The 17491-nt window shown below is 43.8% G+C and overlaps 1 protein-coding gene across 2 annotated transcripts; it reads left to right on the forward strand.

Annotated features, from left to right (window-relative positions):
* The first annotated feature begins 984 nt into the window (after positions 1 to 984).
* On the forward strand, positions 985 to 17126 carry cbarpb (CACN subunit beta associated regulatory protein b). Of its 2 annotated transcripts, XM_069150167.1 has the most exons (11): positions 985 to 1134; positions 2109 to 2326; positions 3312 to 3384; positions 4904 to 5052; positions 6991 to 7052; positions 8730 to 8892; positions 9380 to 9551; positions 9899 to 10051; positions 10514 to 10751; positions 11328 to 11517; positions 12628 to 17126. In XM_069150167.1, exons 3-11 carry the CDS (start codon positions 3337 to 3339, stop codon positions 14126 to 14128), a joined length of 2676 nt encoding a protein of 891 aa, XP_069006268.1. In that variant the 5' UTR covers positions 985 to 1134; positions 2109 to 2326; positions 3312 to 3336; the 3' UTR covers positions 14129 to 17126. The 2 variants fall into 2 exon arrangements, with proteins under 2 accessions (XP_069006268.1, XP_069006269.1); XM_069150168.1 differs by lacking the exons at positions 985 to 1134; positions 2109 to 2326 and adding an exon at positions 2340 to 2578.
* Positions 17127 to 17491: the final 365 nt, after the last annotated feature.

The raw sequence follows: 17491 nt of genomic DNA on the forward strand, positions 1-17491 counted from the left end.
TTTTTATTATTATTATTATTATTATTATTATTATTATTATTTTTTTTTTTTGGGGGGGGGGGGGGGGGGTAAGGGAGGTTAGGTTAGGTTAGGTAGTTACTTACTTTATTAATCCCCGAGGGGAAATGTTTTCGCTACAGCGGCATACAGAAGCATAGAACAATAGAAAAGCAATAAAATAGCAGTAAAAAAAATATAAAATGCACAGTATATACAGTATATACAGTACAGTATATATATATCTATATATATTATATACAAACAACCCAGAAACACAGACAACAGTGTTATTGTTATGTGATGGATTTTGCCAGAGGTGAGTTATTGTACAGTCTAAAGTTGTCTAGAGTCTATAGTTGTGGTGATTATGTGAACTCGTCGTGATTGTATTATCGAGGTTTTTTTTTAGTTTTTTTTTTTACGAAATTTCAAATTTCAAATTCAAAGATTCATCAAGGAAACGACATATTTCCCATTTTGACTGTATTAGACGACTGAGCCTCGCTCCGCCGGGAGATGGCGCCACGATCCCAGACCATAAACTACACAGGCAACAAACCTGTGGCAACAACAGACAGGGACCCGCCAAGCCTGGTCTCGGGAATACGTTTGTGTTTTATGTACAGTCTTTGTTTGTATCCCACTTGTTTGGCGCTACACACACAAACAAGCACACGAACACACACACACACACACACACACACACACACACACACACACACACACACACACAGCTTCCTCTGCTTCATTGTTTTTCCCACATATGCAAGCGTGACTGCCCAAAAAAAAAATACAATACGAAGAAGTTCGGAGAAAAAAAAATAAAGTAAATGAAATATTATGCTTTTCATTAAGAAGGACCCTCCGGCTTTCCCCGGCTCTGACGCAACGGCTCAGCATAGCTGAGCATCGGGTTCATAAGTTTTGAGAAGCCCGTCCATCACAGCTTTACCTCACTCCTTGCGTCACGTGGTGCGCCTCTGACCGGGGTGGTGGGCGTGTTTTAAACAGTGGGGTTTCATTCATAAATACTTTTAGCTTTAAAGTCCACCTTAAAGTGTTCACAGAAGAGTTTCGTGTTATTGGCTTCGCCTCTGCTGCCCTCCTCCTGCATGGACCGGGATCGTGGAGAAGGTGAGTTGATCCCGTCGCTGCATGCCTTGTACGCTTTGTGTGCGTCTGTGCAAGCCAATTCAAATCTGCCTTTTCTTTCTGTCGGTGTGCCATCGGACTGATGGGAGTCATGAGCGCCCGTGAAACATCGAGATGGCATATTAACCTCGCTGCGCCGATCGAAGAAAAGCAGTTTTCATCCGCGTTTTAAGTTTTACTGTCGGCTTCATTTCCCCTCGTATGATCTGAGATCAGATTTAAACAGCTTGAACCTCCAGAAGGAAGCAGCTGCCCCTGCTCGTGCCGACGCCGGAGGGAAAAATATCCCCGTGCCGAGCAATAAGAAACGGAATGCTTTCTTTTGTGAAACAATTTTTCGCAATAACCATTTTACTACAAGGTCCAAAAACATTGTATGTCTGTTTCGTTTTAGGGACGTATTGAGGTAATTGTAATTCAAATAGACTGTGGGAAGACGCGTAAAAACGAAAACAATGCGCCGCATGCCGCCAGTAATACAGCTGGTATAGACGGGAATTTGGTTAAGCATGATGGGATACGGCATTGGTGGGACACCCCGTGTCTCACCATCTGCTCTGGCAACTAATCAGTAGAGCAATCGTCAGGGTTTGCATCACTACAAAAGTGAGCAGCTCTTTATAAAGTACTGGGATACACTGATTTCCATAACTTACCTTCATAAATATATTATTTTTCCTTATGTTTCTTTATGTCTTACAGCAGAGCAAAGACTGCGACTATAGGCTACCTGTCATTTGCCATCTGGTTACCAAAGAGTGCAGTCAAGGAAAGTTTAATAAAGCTTAATGTTGCAAGAACATGTAGAAACAGGGTATAAATCATCACTACTAAAAAAAAAGTAGCAGAGAAGCCTGTCAGTGATTGCTGCATTTGTTGAATGCAGGCACTTATGTGATATAAAAACTTAACCACAACAAAATACAAAATAATTAACCAATCATGTTTGTTTTCAGCCATGCAGCACTGCCGTCCTGTTGCTCCAAGGCCAGTGGGCCAGCCCTGAGGGGGAACGCTGCTGCTGCTGCTGCTGCTGCTGCTCAGGCTCAGTCGGCTGGGTGGGCTGAAGTGGCTGAGGATGCAGCAAGGGAGCTGAGGAGGAGACTCCTGAGCTCTACAGCCTAACGCACACATCCAGAGCTGCTGCTGCTGCTGCGCACTGCCCTCCATCAGGGTAAGACCGCTGGGCTGACAGAAAGCAGGATGTGGTACAGTACTGCAAAAGGAAAGCCTTCTGTTCACAGCTTGGTGTGTTTCCCGTCACAGTTGTCATGGTTTAGACGGTAGATGCAGGGAATTAAATGGGCTTGCAGCTAAGGGCTCAGCAATATCCTACAGGTTGTGGTGCTGAAGTTGAGTGCTGCAGTGACTGGCAGGCAGGCAAGGAGTGCTGAATGCTGCTGGCATGTTGCTTCTCCCTTGCTCGGTGAGTAGATCTATCCAGGTGTGTGTGTGTGTGTGTGTGTGTGTGTGTGTGTGTGTGTGTGTGTGTGTGTGTGTGTGTGTGTGTGTGTGTGTGGACTTTATGTGTGGGCGTTTGGTTGCAGCAGTATTAATGGCAATGATCTGTAAGAGCAAACGCATAGCAGCAGCAGTAGTGGAGCTCAGCTGCTGGAGCCAGTGTTTAGTAAGAGCTGGCTGCTGTTTCTCTCTGTCTATGTTCTGCTCTGTTGTGTGTGTGTGTGTGTGTGTGTGTGTGTGTGTGTGTGTGTGTGTGTGTGTGTGTGTGTGTTTGTGTGTGTATGTGTGTGTGTGTGTGTGTGTGTGTGTGTGTGTGTGTGTGGGAGGTAGATGGAGAGTCTTCGGGCTGATATAGAATCACGGGTGATGATTAACAGCCGAGATACTAATGCTTGCATCTTCTGTGGGGTTTGACGCATGCGTACAACATAATACTCTTGGTTTCTGCCTCTTGTTGCACTCTCGCATGGCAGTTTTTAGGAGATGTTTCTGTGCTGTGAGTGATATTAATATTGATTTCTTCAGTTATTAGACACCAGTTTGTTTTGTACCGTTTTAGGCTTACATGTCAAGTATGTCTTGATTTATTTCCACGGATGAAATGCAATACATTTGGTAGCTGACTAAGACTTGATGAACAGCTCCAGTAAAAGTAATTTCCTTCGTGTACGTGTGTGTGTGCATGTGTTATCTCTCAGGGGGACTCTCTAGTTGGCCTGGACCATGAGCAATGAGTCTACCATCTGGAACATCCTACCAGAAAACTCCACTGTAAGTCTGCCTTTCACCACTGGCTTATTCTCAAACGTCTTGTGTGTCTGTATGTGTGTGTGCGTTATGTGCAGCTCACCACCAGAACCATACTTTCCCTCATATTCTCTTCTGGCCAATTGACTGGCTAATAGAGAACATCCTGACCTGGACCTGAAATAATTTAATCTCTGATCTAATCTCAGTTTTAATTTCCCCTCACAGAGAAATTACAGCGTGACGTCATAGTCTGGCGCTCATTAACACTTAACACCCCTTGCGGGGTTCAGCACAATTCTTGATCTATAAAATCATCACTAATATCGAGAGTACGTTATCTTTACTCAACCTTGGCTGTCATGTCACTCTGATACTCCATAAAAGAACAGAGCCTGCTGCCAATCTCCGCTCTCCCACTCATTTTGCAATCTATCATTTTACTGAAACAGTTTCATTCCCTGTTCTGTAGCCGGTATGGGCAGTGCGGGAACAAACATTTTCTGTTGGAATTTAACCAATTAACCAATGCTTCCCATCTTTTTATGACAACTGAGTAAAGTTCTTCCAATCAATTAAGAGTGAGAGATTCAGAGGTGTCTTGACCTCCTCTGGTGACAACTGTTCCCTTTGACAAATCCGACTAAATATTTGAACTGTAGCGTCTGCATGAGTGTGGTGAATTCACTCAGTTTGCAGTCCTGTCTGTAAGAGCTTTCCCATAGCTAAGGTATACTGTAGACAGGTTAATAGCCCTGGCATTTAAAAAAAAAATTTTTTTGTCGTATTTATAGATTCACTTTATGCAAGCCAATCAACCAGTGGGGCTGAATTAATCTGGTAAACTACGTGATGCTACTGTGAAGGTGAAACAGCTGCAAAATTCAGTCTACCGTTGAGGCGTCTCAAGTTGCAAACTAAATGTCTGCAAATCTCTTCAGCTGAACCTGCAAAGTGCTCACTTCTGTTAAAAAGGGGTTGCTTTTCTGGTGCTGATGCCACCGTCAGGCATGATTATATGAATGGCTCATGGCTTTGTTTTTACCTTTGCTTCTGAATTTGGCGGCAAGAATGAGAAAAACACAGATGACGCAGTCTGATTGAGTCGAGTGTGGAGGAGTTTTTTTCTATTGACGCTGTCTGTCACCTTAGTAAGGTGCGATATTAATCATCAGGTGCTTTCATGTTCGTATTGGAGGCGTTTACTCATGCTCGCTCTCTCTTACAGCAGCACGCATGGAATACAACTACTGTACTTCTGTGACTGTTATCTGCTTTACTTCCCCTCTCTGCCTTCTAACAAATCTATCTATCTATCTATCTATCTATCTATCTATCTATCTATCTATCTATCTATCTATCTATCTATCTATCTATCTATCTATCCATCTATCTATCTATCTATCTATCTATCTATCTATCTATCTATCTATCTATCTATCTATCTATCTATCTATCTATCTATCTATCTATCTATCTATCTGTCTACCCATCCATCCATCTTATGATATCTCTTATTACCTCTTATTTTTTTTTACCTCAGGAGATCTCATTGGAGGATGAGGAACAGCAAGATGGCTACGCACTCCTCCGGGTGGTCCTCTCCATCTTCCTGGTAGGAACACTGATCTTCATCTCCGTCGTCCTCATCGCTTACCGTCGCAGCTGTCGAGGAGGGCCATGCTGTGCCAGGTGCGATATAAAAATGATGTATTCAATTTGAGCTTTTTTTTTTTTAGCAATTCACTTGACACCCCTGTCACTCATCAAGAGTGACTTCGAAACTTTGCAGCATGACATAAGCCCATAAAAGTTATAAGGAACCAACAGTAAGGACTGATATTAAGGGTGGAAGTAATAAAACCAGCAGAGGTACACTTTAATAACAAGTGCACTGTAATAAGTGATACCCTTCAATTTGTGTTGACGCTGTGCCCGAGCCGTGTTGATTCAACTGGTGATTTTGAGGCTACAGAATGTGGCGTTGTGTAGCTTTCCATTACAATACTTTATATTGTTGCCTGCTGTCCCTTATATTTATCTGCCCTCAAACCTCCTATGATACCATCTAACACAATAACACCAAGCTCTACATCCTACAAACTTAAATCAACACCACTCCTACGCAGTTTCAACAAAAAGTGCAGGTTAGCCTGCAGATCCAGGTGCACAGCTGTTGCTTTCACTGCGCTACATAAAAGCACACACGCTCACATAAGAGTACACACATTCTGTTGACAGAGGCTACCGTTACTGAGCTCACATGCAGCTGCTATTTAGAGACAAACTGGTACTTATATTAAATAATAGATAAAGCTCATTGCAAATGAACTAACGACGTCTTGTGGAATTGTCCAGCTCTTCAGTGAACCATAAGAGTAATTAAATCATCTTTACAATCAAAGAAAGCTGTGCTACAGGAGTAACATTACCCTATCAAGACTTGTAAGCACAATAAAGCAAGACAACACAGTGCACTCACCCATAATACATGTCTGCTGTTTTGAGTGTCAGGACCCCCTGCGGGGCTGTTATGAAAACACCTTGGTGGAAACACATTCAATATTCACGCTCATTTATTTGTGATTCATCTGTGTTTATTCGACGGTAAGATGGCTGACCCTTGAGACTCTTTGTCCCTCTCCACAGCAGCACACACCATCACCTACACTTGAATACACAAGAGCGCAGCAGCCAGATGCAGATAAACAGAGAGCACAGAGGCGTGGAAAAGGCTGGGGGAGAGCAAAAGGAGAATCGGGCAGGCTGGTACAAATGATGAGTGTAATGAGATTTCATAGCAGCCATCGGCGGTGATTAATCTCGCGTCTCAACCCACCGCCGTGTGCGCACAGAGAATATACACAAACTCGCACACATGCGAGGTATGGGGAAGCAGGAGCCACAGAGGAAATGAAAAAACAAGAAGCACAGATCTGGGGTGGATGGAGAAATCCCTCAAGTCACTTCACACCCACACAAACACACACACATGCAACTCATAGCTCTTCACAAAGAAATCAGATGAAGAAATGACTGGCAATGAGCTTTCCGTTTCTCTTTTTCTGCCTCATCAAGTAAATCCTGTGCATGGGATTTAAGAAGCGCTAAGGAGGATCAACTGCTATTAATGATGTTAAAACAGAGAGGTTCTCAGAAAGATTTACCAAAACGAGAATCACACACTCTTTCCGCCAAATAATATGACCTTTATTGTGTATTTTCTCTGTGCCCTTAAAGATGAGTGGAACTGTAGAATCCAATAAAGCACCATACTTTATCAGTTCAAGAGGTCCCCTGGCCCTGAAGGTTATCAAGTTACTGGCTATGACTTAGGCCCTCATTGATTATACAGCCAGGCAGGCAGCCATTTAGACAAACAGAATACTTTGTCCTTATAATGGCTTTATAGCTGAATTTTTAAACTGTTGGCTTATAAGTGTATTTTGAAAGTGCATATGCATCATTCTCAGCCAGCAGAAAGGTCAAACAGCAACACTGGTCATACGTAAAACCTTGTACTGTGGTAGCCTGTGTGGCTGCCTGCATCAGCGGGGTCCGTCGGATGAAAGACAGACTTCAGGGGTAATCATGTCACAGCATTGATCTGAACATTTCGGTGTCCCCTAGGACCAGCGATGACCCGGAGAAAACCAACACCACCTACGTGGAGGAGTCTCAGCCCAGCCATGGTAAGAGGAAAAGACAAAAAAGAAATGCAGCGAGGGAGGGAAACAGGCAAGAAATGAAAGGGAGGAGTGAAGGAGACAGGCAAGCTGGGAGATGGAGGGATGGGACTGATGGAGGCAGGGATATTTTTTATCACGTCAGCACAAATGTATAATGTCTATTCCATTAAAATGCTGTGATCTCACCTCAATTAGTTTAAGTAGCTATGCCACTCCTGGAACACATTTTAACATTTTGGGATCAGTGAATGCACTCTGTGTCCAGAGAACATGATTTATTAAAAGGCATCAGTTTGGCACCAAACTGCTTTTGTAAGCCCTTTTGTTAAGTTTTCCAGTCAGCAGTTATCACAGTGATTCTCCACCAAGATGTCTGAACAGTCAGTGTAAATATCTAGTAGATACAGCCCAACCAATACTGGATTTTTGTGGCAGACGCAGATACTGATATTGGGGAGTAAAAAAAAAATTATATCAATAAAGCGGACGATATTCTGCTGTGTATATACAGTATATATAAACCGATTTTTTTTTTTTTTAAATGAACACTCCAATGTGGTTATAATACACTTCTGACACTTGTGATAAAGTAATGTAATGTCATAGTGGGGGGGTTATTTTACACTATTGTCCACACTGTGATCAATGCAATGAAACGGACAACCTTACAAGGAATTCAATAATTATATATATATATATATATATATATATATATATATATATATATATATATTTTTTTTTTTTTTTTTTTTTTTTTTTTTTTAAACACACAAATACAACAATTTCTAATTTACCCAAAGCATCTATGTCTGCATTATGTTCTATAAAAAAAAACGTTTCATTTTGGCATATATCGGCCAAACAAATACACTGATACCAATATATCTAGCCAATATCAGCTGATCAAATCAGCCAGCCAATATATCAGTCAGGTACTAATATACATTCATGCAGATAGAAGGACAGAGTTGTGATTTAAGTTTTTTTGGGGGCATTGTATACTTTTATTACACAGCTGACAGTTTAACAATGACAAGAAAAGAGTGGGAAGAGATCTTGCATGACATGCAACAGAGGTCGTCGTGGGGACTTGAATCACGGACCAGAAATTATATTATATATTAGATTAAACATCACCTTTTACAGGGACCAAACTGCATAAAACAAGAGCCCCTTCAATTCATCCTGAAGGGACCATGAATGTCTGTGCCAGATTTCATGGTAATCCATCAGATAACAGTTGAGACATTTCACTCAAAACCACAGAGCTTGACTTCATAGTGTTCCAAGAGGAAAAGTCATGGGATCATCAAAGTAATTTGGGTTCATCCTCTCTATTCGACTCTCTGTACCAAGCTTGGCATCAGTCCATTGAATAGGCACTACACAGAATGAGGGAACAAGAGTAAAAATCATAAAGGTCATTGGGGTTCATCCTTTGGGGAACATGAATGTTCAATGTTTCATTTTGGTGAAAAGCAGTACAAACTGACTGACAGAAAGAACATGCGAAGAGTTATGTCGCTAGCATGGCTGAAAACTCTGAACTGATTCCCTTTAGATAATGACTGTCAGCTATAAAATGCTCGTCCTTTCATGCTCTGCCATCTTTCTTCCCTCACCCATCTATCCACCTAATTGCTGGTATCGTCTGTCCCTTTTCCCTCGAATCTCGAGTAGAAATCACCATCAGGGTGGATGAGTCAGACTGCCTGTCCATGGCCAGCTCTCACGACCAAGAGACAGAGCGCTTCCTCTCCACAGGCCCCACGGGCCGTCGTGTCTCCTTCAATGAGGCCGCGCTCTTCGATCATGGCAAGAAGGCCCCGGAGAAGGGCCGCAGGTCAGAGAGCCAACACATGCACAAAGGGCCACATTTATAAATCCTCATGCTTTTGAATCAGCATTCAACTGTCATCAATGTCCGTGCACCCCATGCTTAAAGCGCTCCGAGATCAACGGATGTAAACATTTCACTGATTCCAATCAACTTGTATGTTAGTTTAGGGTTTATGAATTCAGAATGTATTACGTATGCTGTGGACAAAAGGAGCTCAAACTTTTTCTCCTACTATCACCTACTTTTCTCTTAAAGCCCTGAGCCTGATATGCAAATTCTTCAATAGGAATAATTCTGTCGTGCTAAATGCAGAACCCACAGTGTCTGTAATGGGTTTGAAGTCACATATCTCCCCCTGGCTGTTTGTCTTTTGTGTAACAATAAGCATCATGATTTCAAGATTTTCAGAAGTGTATGCAACTTATGTCTCATCTCATCTAGCAGGGATGCACAGCTCTTCATTTAACTCAATGCCGTCCATGCACCTCAGGTACACTCTGACCGAGGGCGACTTCCACCACCTGAAAAACGCCCGGCTCACACACCTCCACATACCTCCCCCAGGCCTCAGGATCGTCACCATCCATGAGTGCGACTCGGCTGAGAACACCATCACCATGACGACTCGCCCTGTTACTAAGTCAGCACTTTCCATCTTCCAGGTGACAGCCTTGACCTGTTATTAGTCCTGATGTACCATTAGTCTCAACCGAGGCCAATTAGGGACATCTATCACGTGGGTCAGGTCAAGAAAATGTATCAACGTAATGTACCCAAACACGGGAATCAGGGATCTCTGCCTGCTCATTTCAGCATTCCCTGCACTGATTTCTCATTTAGGTAAAGCTGGTCAATCACTAGTGCTGGGCTACCAGCCTGGAAGGAAATCTGGACTTGACAGTGGTTGTTCATTACTACATTAATCAACATGTTTTTTTTTTTATTCCAATAAACATACACTCAACAAATGATGTAAAAAGGTAACAAAGTTGTGTGTGCTTTCCTTCAGCCGATGCTGTGCCCCCTACCACAAACAGCGTTGACCAGCCTGAGTGTCAATCCCAGCTGCGCCCTCCCTGGAGATGCTCTCAACTCTGTGGTGGACACCAGCTTCTGTAAGAACACTGTAGCTCTTAACACCAAGGAAACAAGCTCCAGCTCTGTAAGTTACCTCAAAGTATTATAAAATAATCAGTATTTCACACCACCCGAGTACTAATTTTCACAAAGTTTGGCATGTCACGTTGTGCTTTTCTTGCTGAAGGGCACATGAGTGCAAATGTCTCACAAATCCCGAGTATGCATACAAATCACCTGCAAGTGCTCGTGTTTTAAAAAAACGAAGACGTTAGTGTAGAATTTAGGTCAACGTGAAATTTGTGGAGTTAATCATTAATCATTTGTAGAATGATGCATTTTTCTCAAACCAGCGAGTCATTCGTACAGCCATTGCAGGGATAGCCTGAAGGTGGGTGGGTAGGAGGGGGTTAGAGGGGGGAACAAGAATGATGGGTGATGGGTAAACATGGAAGCCAGTGTGGAACATCACTGTCAGACAGGATTACACACAGACTACCAGTGTTGTCAGGTCTTCTTTCTGACAGTTCTTTTTTTCTCTGCTCAGATTGAGATGATGGGAGTGGGGCCTCGGGGCAGAGGCGGCAGTGTCAGTGTTGGAGAGGGGGCAGCGGTGGGGAGCGGTGCCTTCCCTGCTGGCGGCGGTGCAGGAAGCCAGAGGCCCGTGCTGCAGTTCTTCACTAAACTGCGGCGCCATGCTAGTCTGGAGGGGGCCAGTCCATACTTCAAAATCAAGAAATGGAAGCTGGACAGCAGCCAGAGAGCCTCGAGTCTGGACACCAGAGGTAATGGATCCTTGATGGTGCAAAGTGTATTCCTGTTGTATTATTTTTAGAAAGATGTGTGCAAATGCAGCAGGGGAGTGCAACAATTCTTTGTGGTTCTCTGTCACAGTAGTAAGTGGAAAGATGAAAATTATAGCGTTGGTAATTTCTTTCCTTTAAGTATCTTCTTTGTTTATTTGTGGATTAAGGATTTTTGCCAACATTCTCTCATGGTAAACAGACAACGGTTAATCAAGGGCTCCAGCAACCAACTGTGAGCTGCCTTTTCACTGAGCTGGAGATACACACACACAAGCGTACAAGACAGATGGCTCCGTGACGTAAAGTTCGGTCGTTCCAAATCGATTCGATCCCCTGAGTGAATCCTCCCTGCCGATCCGCTTCATCCTATACACACACATTTCTCCCTGCTCTTCCCCAGGCTCACTTCTTCTGTCGCACCGGGGGACCAAATAAAGATCACAATATCCCCCCACAGCTGACGGAAGCTTTCGGCTGGATTAAATGTCACTGCACTCCTGCTGTCACGCAACTTGTGTAACTCGCTGCTCTTTCTTCATGGTCTGTGTGAGCCAGGTTCTCCGAAGAGGAGGCAGTTCCAGCGCCAGCGGGCCGCCAGTGAGAGCATGGACCAGGACGACAACGATGCGCACCACATAGACCTCATCCAATACATCGCCCGCACCCAGGATGTGGCCTATTATCCGAGCCAGCCCACTACACGCCTCCTCTCACCTCCTTCCACACCGCCCCCCTCCCTCGGCAGGTATCTTTAATTCCCTTGCCATTCATCCTGTCCACTGCTTTGCTTCCTTGCACTCATTTATTTCCTGCAGCTAGAAAACCTATGCTAATGATTTACAGTAGGCCAAAGCTCTAGGTCCCAATTCTCCACCACTTTACCTTCACAAAAAAGGTTTTACGACCTGGGTGAAACACCACTGCAAAACTCTCAAAATGGTTGTTTAGTCGTGCCAGATGAGCAGGGACAACTTCAGTGTCCAGTAAATTGAACTACAAGTAATTGAAAAATATAGAAAAGGAAACTGTCCCCTATATTATTTAAAAAATATTTTTTTTCTGCTATGACTCTTTATTAGACTAAAAAGCACAAGGCTGAGTAACTGTAAATACTATTCAACCACAGTCTAATCTGTATGTAATGATATCCCTGTAAGTAAGAGTTTTTTTTCAAAACCAGTTCCATGATCTTAAACCAGATGTAGGGGATTCCCGGAGTGCACTTTTTTTCCCCCCCAGAGTGGAGTGGAGAATTAGGATGTGGGGTTTATATCTGGCATGAGAAACCATTCCATCGCTGACATGGTCTGATAATGTCATGATGTCCTCAAATGGGCGAGGGGCCACCATGATCCTGTTATTTTAAGTCTGCAATTATAGCGATGCAGATTTGACAGAATATGAGGTTATGCAACAAAAATAAGCAATCTTCCAAAGTGTCTTCTTACGTAACTATTTATTTTCCTATGCTGAATATTAGATGAAACAAAATCTTGTACAGTCTTTCCTGTGTACATTTGATGATATTTATTGTTGAAAAGAAAATCAATTTCCGGAAAGCCTGCTGTGCGCAAAGAAATTTGATGATCCACATGCTCATTTACTCAATATTTTCATGAAGGCATGGGATTTTTGAGAAGTTCCTGAGCTGACATGGCTTCAACGACTCAGCAGCCATTGCAAGTCATTAAAATCATTGTGTGCACTGTGACCACAGCCATGTCTCAGATGAATGTGTTATTTAGGTAGATGCTCTGTCACTGACACTTGTGTTGCGTGTCTCTTTGCTTCCCCCTTTCCTTTCTCCGTACTTCTTTCATTTTCTCGTCTCTCCATCCCTGTGTGCACACTACAGGTTAGAGGTAGAGGTGATTGTGGAGCCCAGCTGCAGCCATGGAGGACCGGGGGTGATTGGCCTGTCCCCTGATCCCCAAGAGGAAGCATTATCCAAGGTATTGAGGGAGGGTGCCAACCTCTCAGAACCCCTCGACCCCCAGGATCCCCAATCACTTTACAGAGACATCTGGACACTACGTGCAACACTCGAACAGTACGCCGCCTCGGACCAAAGCAGCAACAATGACAGGAACTCAGTATGCAGTGATGCTGACAGTGTGTATTCGCTGGGCGGACGCACAGAGACAGAAAGAGGAGGGCTCCCCAGATCCCCGTCCCAGGATTTAGGGGATGAGGCAGAGGGTGGAGAGGATGACAAGGACTTCTTTGTGTATATGGATGACCATCTGGGGTTGAAGGAGTCAAAAAAGAGAAAACAGGGAAGCACAGAATCAGAGAGAGGGGGCAGTGATGGAGAAACAGGGACTCGTAAATTGCTGCAGATGGACAGTGGCTATGCGTCGATAGAGGCTCCACCTAGAGGTCCGGAGGACCTGCGACTCTTTGGGAGCAGCAGCATCAGCGGCAGCCCGAAGGACAGAACAGCCCACGAGAAAAGGCACCATTTCACCAACGCAGGGCGAAGTGGCACTGTCGGTGAGAGTTTTGAGTCTCATCTCTTTGAGGAGGAGCCTGAGGAGGAGTTGCTGTTGGGTGCCAGTGGAGGAGTTTCCATCAAAACAGGTGCTGGTTCACTGAGCTGGATCCCATATGGTCAGATGCTCACACCTCAAGAGGCTGCGCAGCCTCCACCTCCACCACTATCACTGCACCGGCGAGACTACAGCATAGATGAGAAGACGGACGCGCTCTTCCATGAGTTTCTCCGCCATGATCCTCAGTTTGACCTGCAGGAGTCGCCGCTAAGAAAGCACCGGTCCCGAATCCACCTCCGCAAACAGTGGCAGCGCCACAAGCAGTGGAGCGACCCCGGTGTCAGACACTTCCAGTCCTCCTTTGAGAGACAGCGAACTCCGTTACGGAGGGGTGACAGTGTAAACTACCCCCTTGACACGAGCTATCACAGTACGCTGCCCCGCATCGTCAGTGCTCCCGACGAGGAGACCAGCGATGGGACCGGCAGCACTCCTGACATGCCAAAGGTAGAACCCACTGCGGCTGCGGATGGAGGAAAGGTCGAGGAGGAGGACCACACATCATCTCCTCCTATACCTCTTCATCCCTCCATCTCAGAAAAAGACAGAGGGCTGGGCGAGCACCCCGACCCTCAGGAGGACAGCAAACAGTCCGGGCACCCGGACGAGCGCTCCCCGCCTCAGGTGCCCGACTCCTCAGGCTACGGCCCGCAAACCATCACAGCAGAGCTCACAGACAAACTGACTGCTAACCTGGACGAGAGGCTGTACATGGGCCTTCGCAGGACCAAGGACACAGCCACTGAGTGTGTGACGGTGACGGTGACAGCCACACACACTTCTCCGGACCACAGCCCAGTGTAGCAGGGCTCCAGTCGGCCCCCTCTCCAACCTCACTCCTGCTGATACACACTTTTCTTTCAGTTGGGTTTGTCTCGCCTCAGCTCACACGTCTCTCTGTATTCAACTTGAATGGTGCGGTCCAGACCCAAAAAGAAAAATATGCTTTGAATCAACCTACATTCAAACACTTATTCCCAGATAATCTTAGATACGGTTGATCCATCACGAATACATCCAGTCACTTTGTATTAGTCTTAGCTTTACAAAGCTGTTCAATGTTGCCATTTTTCAGTTGATGAAGAAAATACAAATCAAAATAATTGATGAGTCGAGCTGACATCGAAAATCATCGGGGTTTTAGTGATAATTGCTTCCTCATTCATTGTTTCTGTGTCTGTAGTCTATTTACGTCTCCACTGCTGTCCTTCCTGTCGGTAAGAATAAGTGAAGCTGAGGGCTGGTATGGCCTCGGTACTCCTCGATCCACTGTGAAACCAGGTGCTATTAGACAAGCAGAAAGCTATTGAACTGGACAAAACCTACCAGTCCTGTGATCGGACATTATTGGAAAACAATTTGTTTTGTCATTTGTGAACAACAAGATTGTTAAAATATCTTAATTAATCTGTCAAAACTACATTAGACATCATATATTTTGATGTTGGCCTGTTCCCGGTCAAGACAAACCTTCTGAAGAAATATGACAGTTCCTTTTAAAATGAATCTCAAATATGAAAGACTACTCAAGTAGAGTTCTTAACACTGGTTGTTTGGATAAGTAGTTCCCGGTCAGGTACCCCAAAACAGTCCCAAGGAAAATCTGAAGGGTCGTCAGATGATGAAAGGGCCTATTATTTCTTCTTCTGAAGAGGAAGATCTCCTTCGATTCTCTTCACTGAGTGTGTGGCTGGTCATGATGTTTGCTGTTTTTGACTGAAAGTGCTTCTCAGCTTTGGGATAAACTTCTTGTTTACTTTTTATTAGTTTGTTAAATGATTAGGTAATATATTTTTGTACGTCTGCATTGCTTAAATGACAATGAAAACTCACAATGTGGAAGGTTTGTAGAGGACAGGCTCTGCACCCACAGACAGAGCTGTCAAAACTAGTGAGGCTCCAGCATTCTGGTGTAATGCCTCTTTATCAGTCATACATACGACACTAATGTACGACTCCATAAGCTGTGACTCTTCGTACTTTGGGCATCACTGACATGACATATCTGTCCTAACAGGCAGAACAGCCATGACATGGGGAGTTAGACTGCAGCTGTCAGATGCGATGCCTGCTGACACAGATGCTTATTGAATTTATAAGAGAGGCATGTTTTCGCACGCATGAGGCTCACAAAACAGGCTTTATTTGTTCACATATGACATTCTTGTTTTTCCCCTCTTCTCCTCTTGAGAAAATTGACAGTGCAGTAGATTCCTCCCACAGGGGCTGAGGACTTCACTTCCTGTCAGTGTATAAAACCAAACCGAACAAGGACCATATTTATATTTAAATCCACTTTGTTTTTTTCTCTTATTTTTCTTCTTCTTTGTTTTTATAATGAACCAGAGCTGCCATTCAAGTAAAACCACATCAACAGATTATCTCCCGAGGGTGATGAATTCAAGTACAGGCTAGAATTATGCTAATGATCTGCTTTTATATCCTCAGCAGCAGTGGCAGGTTGATAGTAACCCAGTTTTGCTCCCGAAATCTCTTTCTCAGTGGAGCTGTAGGGCTCTCTGTCTCTCCCATGCGCAGTGAGGGGACCATTACAGAAGATGGTGTGGAATATTAATGACGAGAAGAGAAGGGAAACCCTTCTTGCGTCACCATTTTCCCTCTCCTCATTCTTTGAGGTTGTTGCTATACAGTGAATCGAAAAGACTGAATTGAAACATCAGAGGATCGAAATGATCCCCCTCTCTTTTGTTTGTTTGGACGATGATGCTGCTTTCCAGCCGGCCCAGATTACATCTCTCTTCTGTGTGTGACAGGAGTCTCCTCTTGTGGCTAAGTGCATTCTGAGTCAGAAGCTGCGTTCCTCATTAGGAGAACAATAGCCGAGATGAAAGGAGGTGAGAGTGGACAGCCTAGTCATTTTTTCATTGCTCTCCTTTCTTTCCCATCACAAACGTTCAGCCATTATGTCACCATTAAGAAACGCATTGCTCTGGCACAATTTTGGTCCATCAAATCATGTTCTTTTTATGATGGCGCTAATCAGCCGGAATGGTAATAAAATATCAGAGATCCCTCTCTCTGTTAGGAAGGAAGTGGAGCCTACTTGATGATGACAATTACTCAGCAAATTCTGACAGTTCTGGTGTAAGAGGAAGAGAGCTGCATTTCCCTCTGATCAAAAGCCAAAAGGTGTAACAGACGACGACAGAACAGCAACCACAAAGAAAATGGTCATAATGTTTGACTTCAAATCAGTACACCTGTACGAATGTTAAAGTTTGCTGTGTATACAAGCACAATGTCACAAGAGCTAGACAGAATCAATGTCCTTTATTCAGTTTAGACAGATGCTGTATTACTGGGGACACTGTGGTAAATGGTGTTTGTATACTAACCAGTAGCCTGTCAAATGCATTGATGCATAGCCATGTGTAGGTCTGCATGAGAGTTAACATTTTAGTACAAATCTTCATGTTTTCTCAGGCTTATGGTACAAACAGATCAAGTCCATAGTTAATGCTCATTTGTTTAATGCAGAAGACAAAATATTGGTATGACTACAGATTTTGTATTTTATGGGATCCACTTTTAAGAGTCATGCTAGGATGCTGTATCTGATGAGATTTTGTGAGATTTATCTCTTTGAAAGTAGAAGTATTTCTGTATTCCTTGCTTGTTTGTGAACTGCTTGAAAAAAAAAAAAAAAAAAAGAGCTTTCTTAACAACTTTGCTTTTATTGATCCAGATCTATTGAGCCTTGAGGGACCAAATCGTGAAAAGAAAAAAAAAAGTGTTATTTTAGGGTTGTTTTTCAATCTGTGAATAAATGAATGAAGCAAAATATGGTTATAGCGTGCCTTATTTCAAGAGACTGGTTGTTAATCAAGGCGTGGGAATGGAACGCAGAAAAGGTTCAATCTCACGAATCCCATTTCATTTTTCTCTGTTGCTTAGCCTCATATTGATTTCTCACCTCTCCTCATCACCTCCCCCAAATTAATTGGAGAGAAAAGCCAAATCCAGTCGGTGATCTACAAAGGGAACTTCTCAACTTCTCGTGTCTGCCTTTCTTTTCACACCTTACAACCTCCATCTGGTTTAACTGGAGGATCAACACACATAGAAACCGGAACAGTAAAACACAGTCGTACTACGACACTGCTTTACCCTGCTCGGTGCTTGTTCTGACCTTCATGGAAAAGTTGA

The sequence above is a fragment of the Embiotoca jacksoni genome, unplaced genomic scaffold (genome assembly GCF_022577435.1).
Source record: "Embiotoca jacksoni isolate LCO1_2020_lvr unplaced genomic scaffold, fEmbJac1.0.p SCAF_16, whole genome shotgun sequence".
NCBI classification, from domain to species: Eukaryota; Metazoa; Chordata; class Actinopteri; family Embiotocidae; genus Embiotoca; species Embiotoca jacksoni.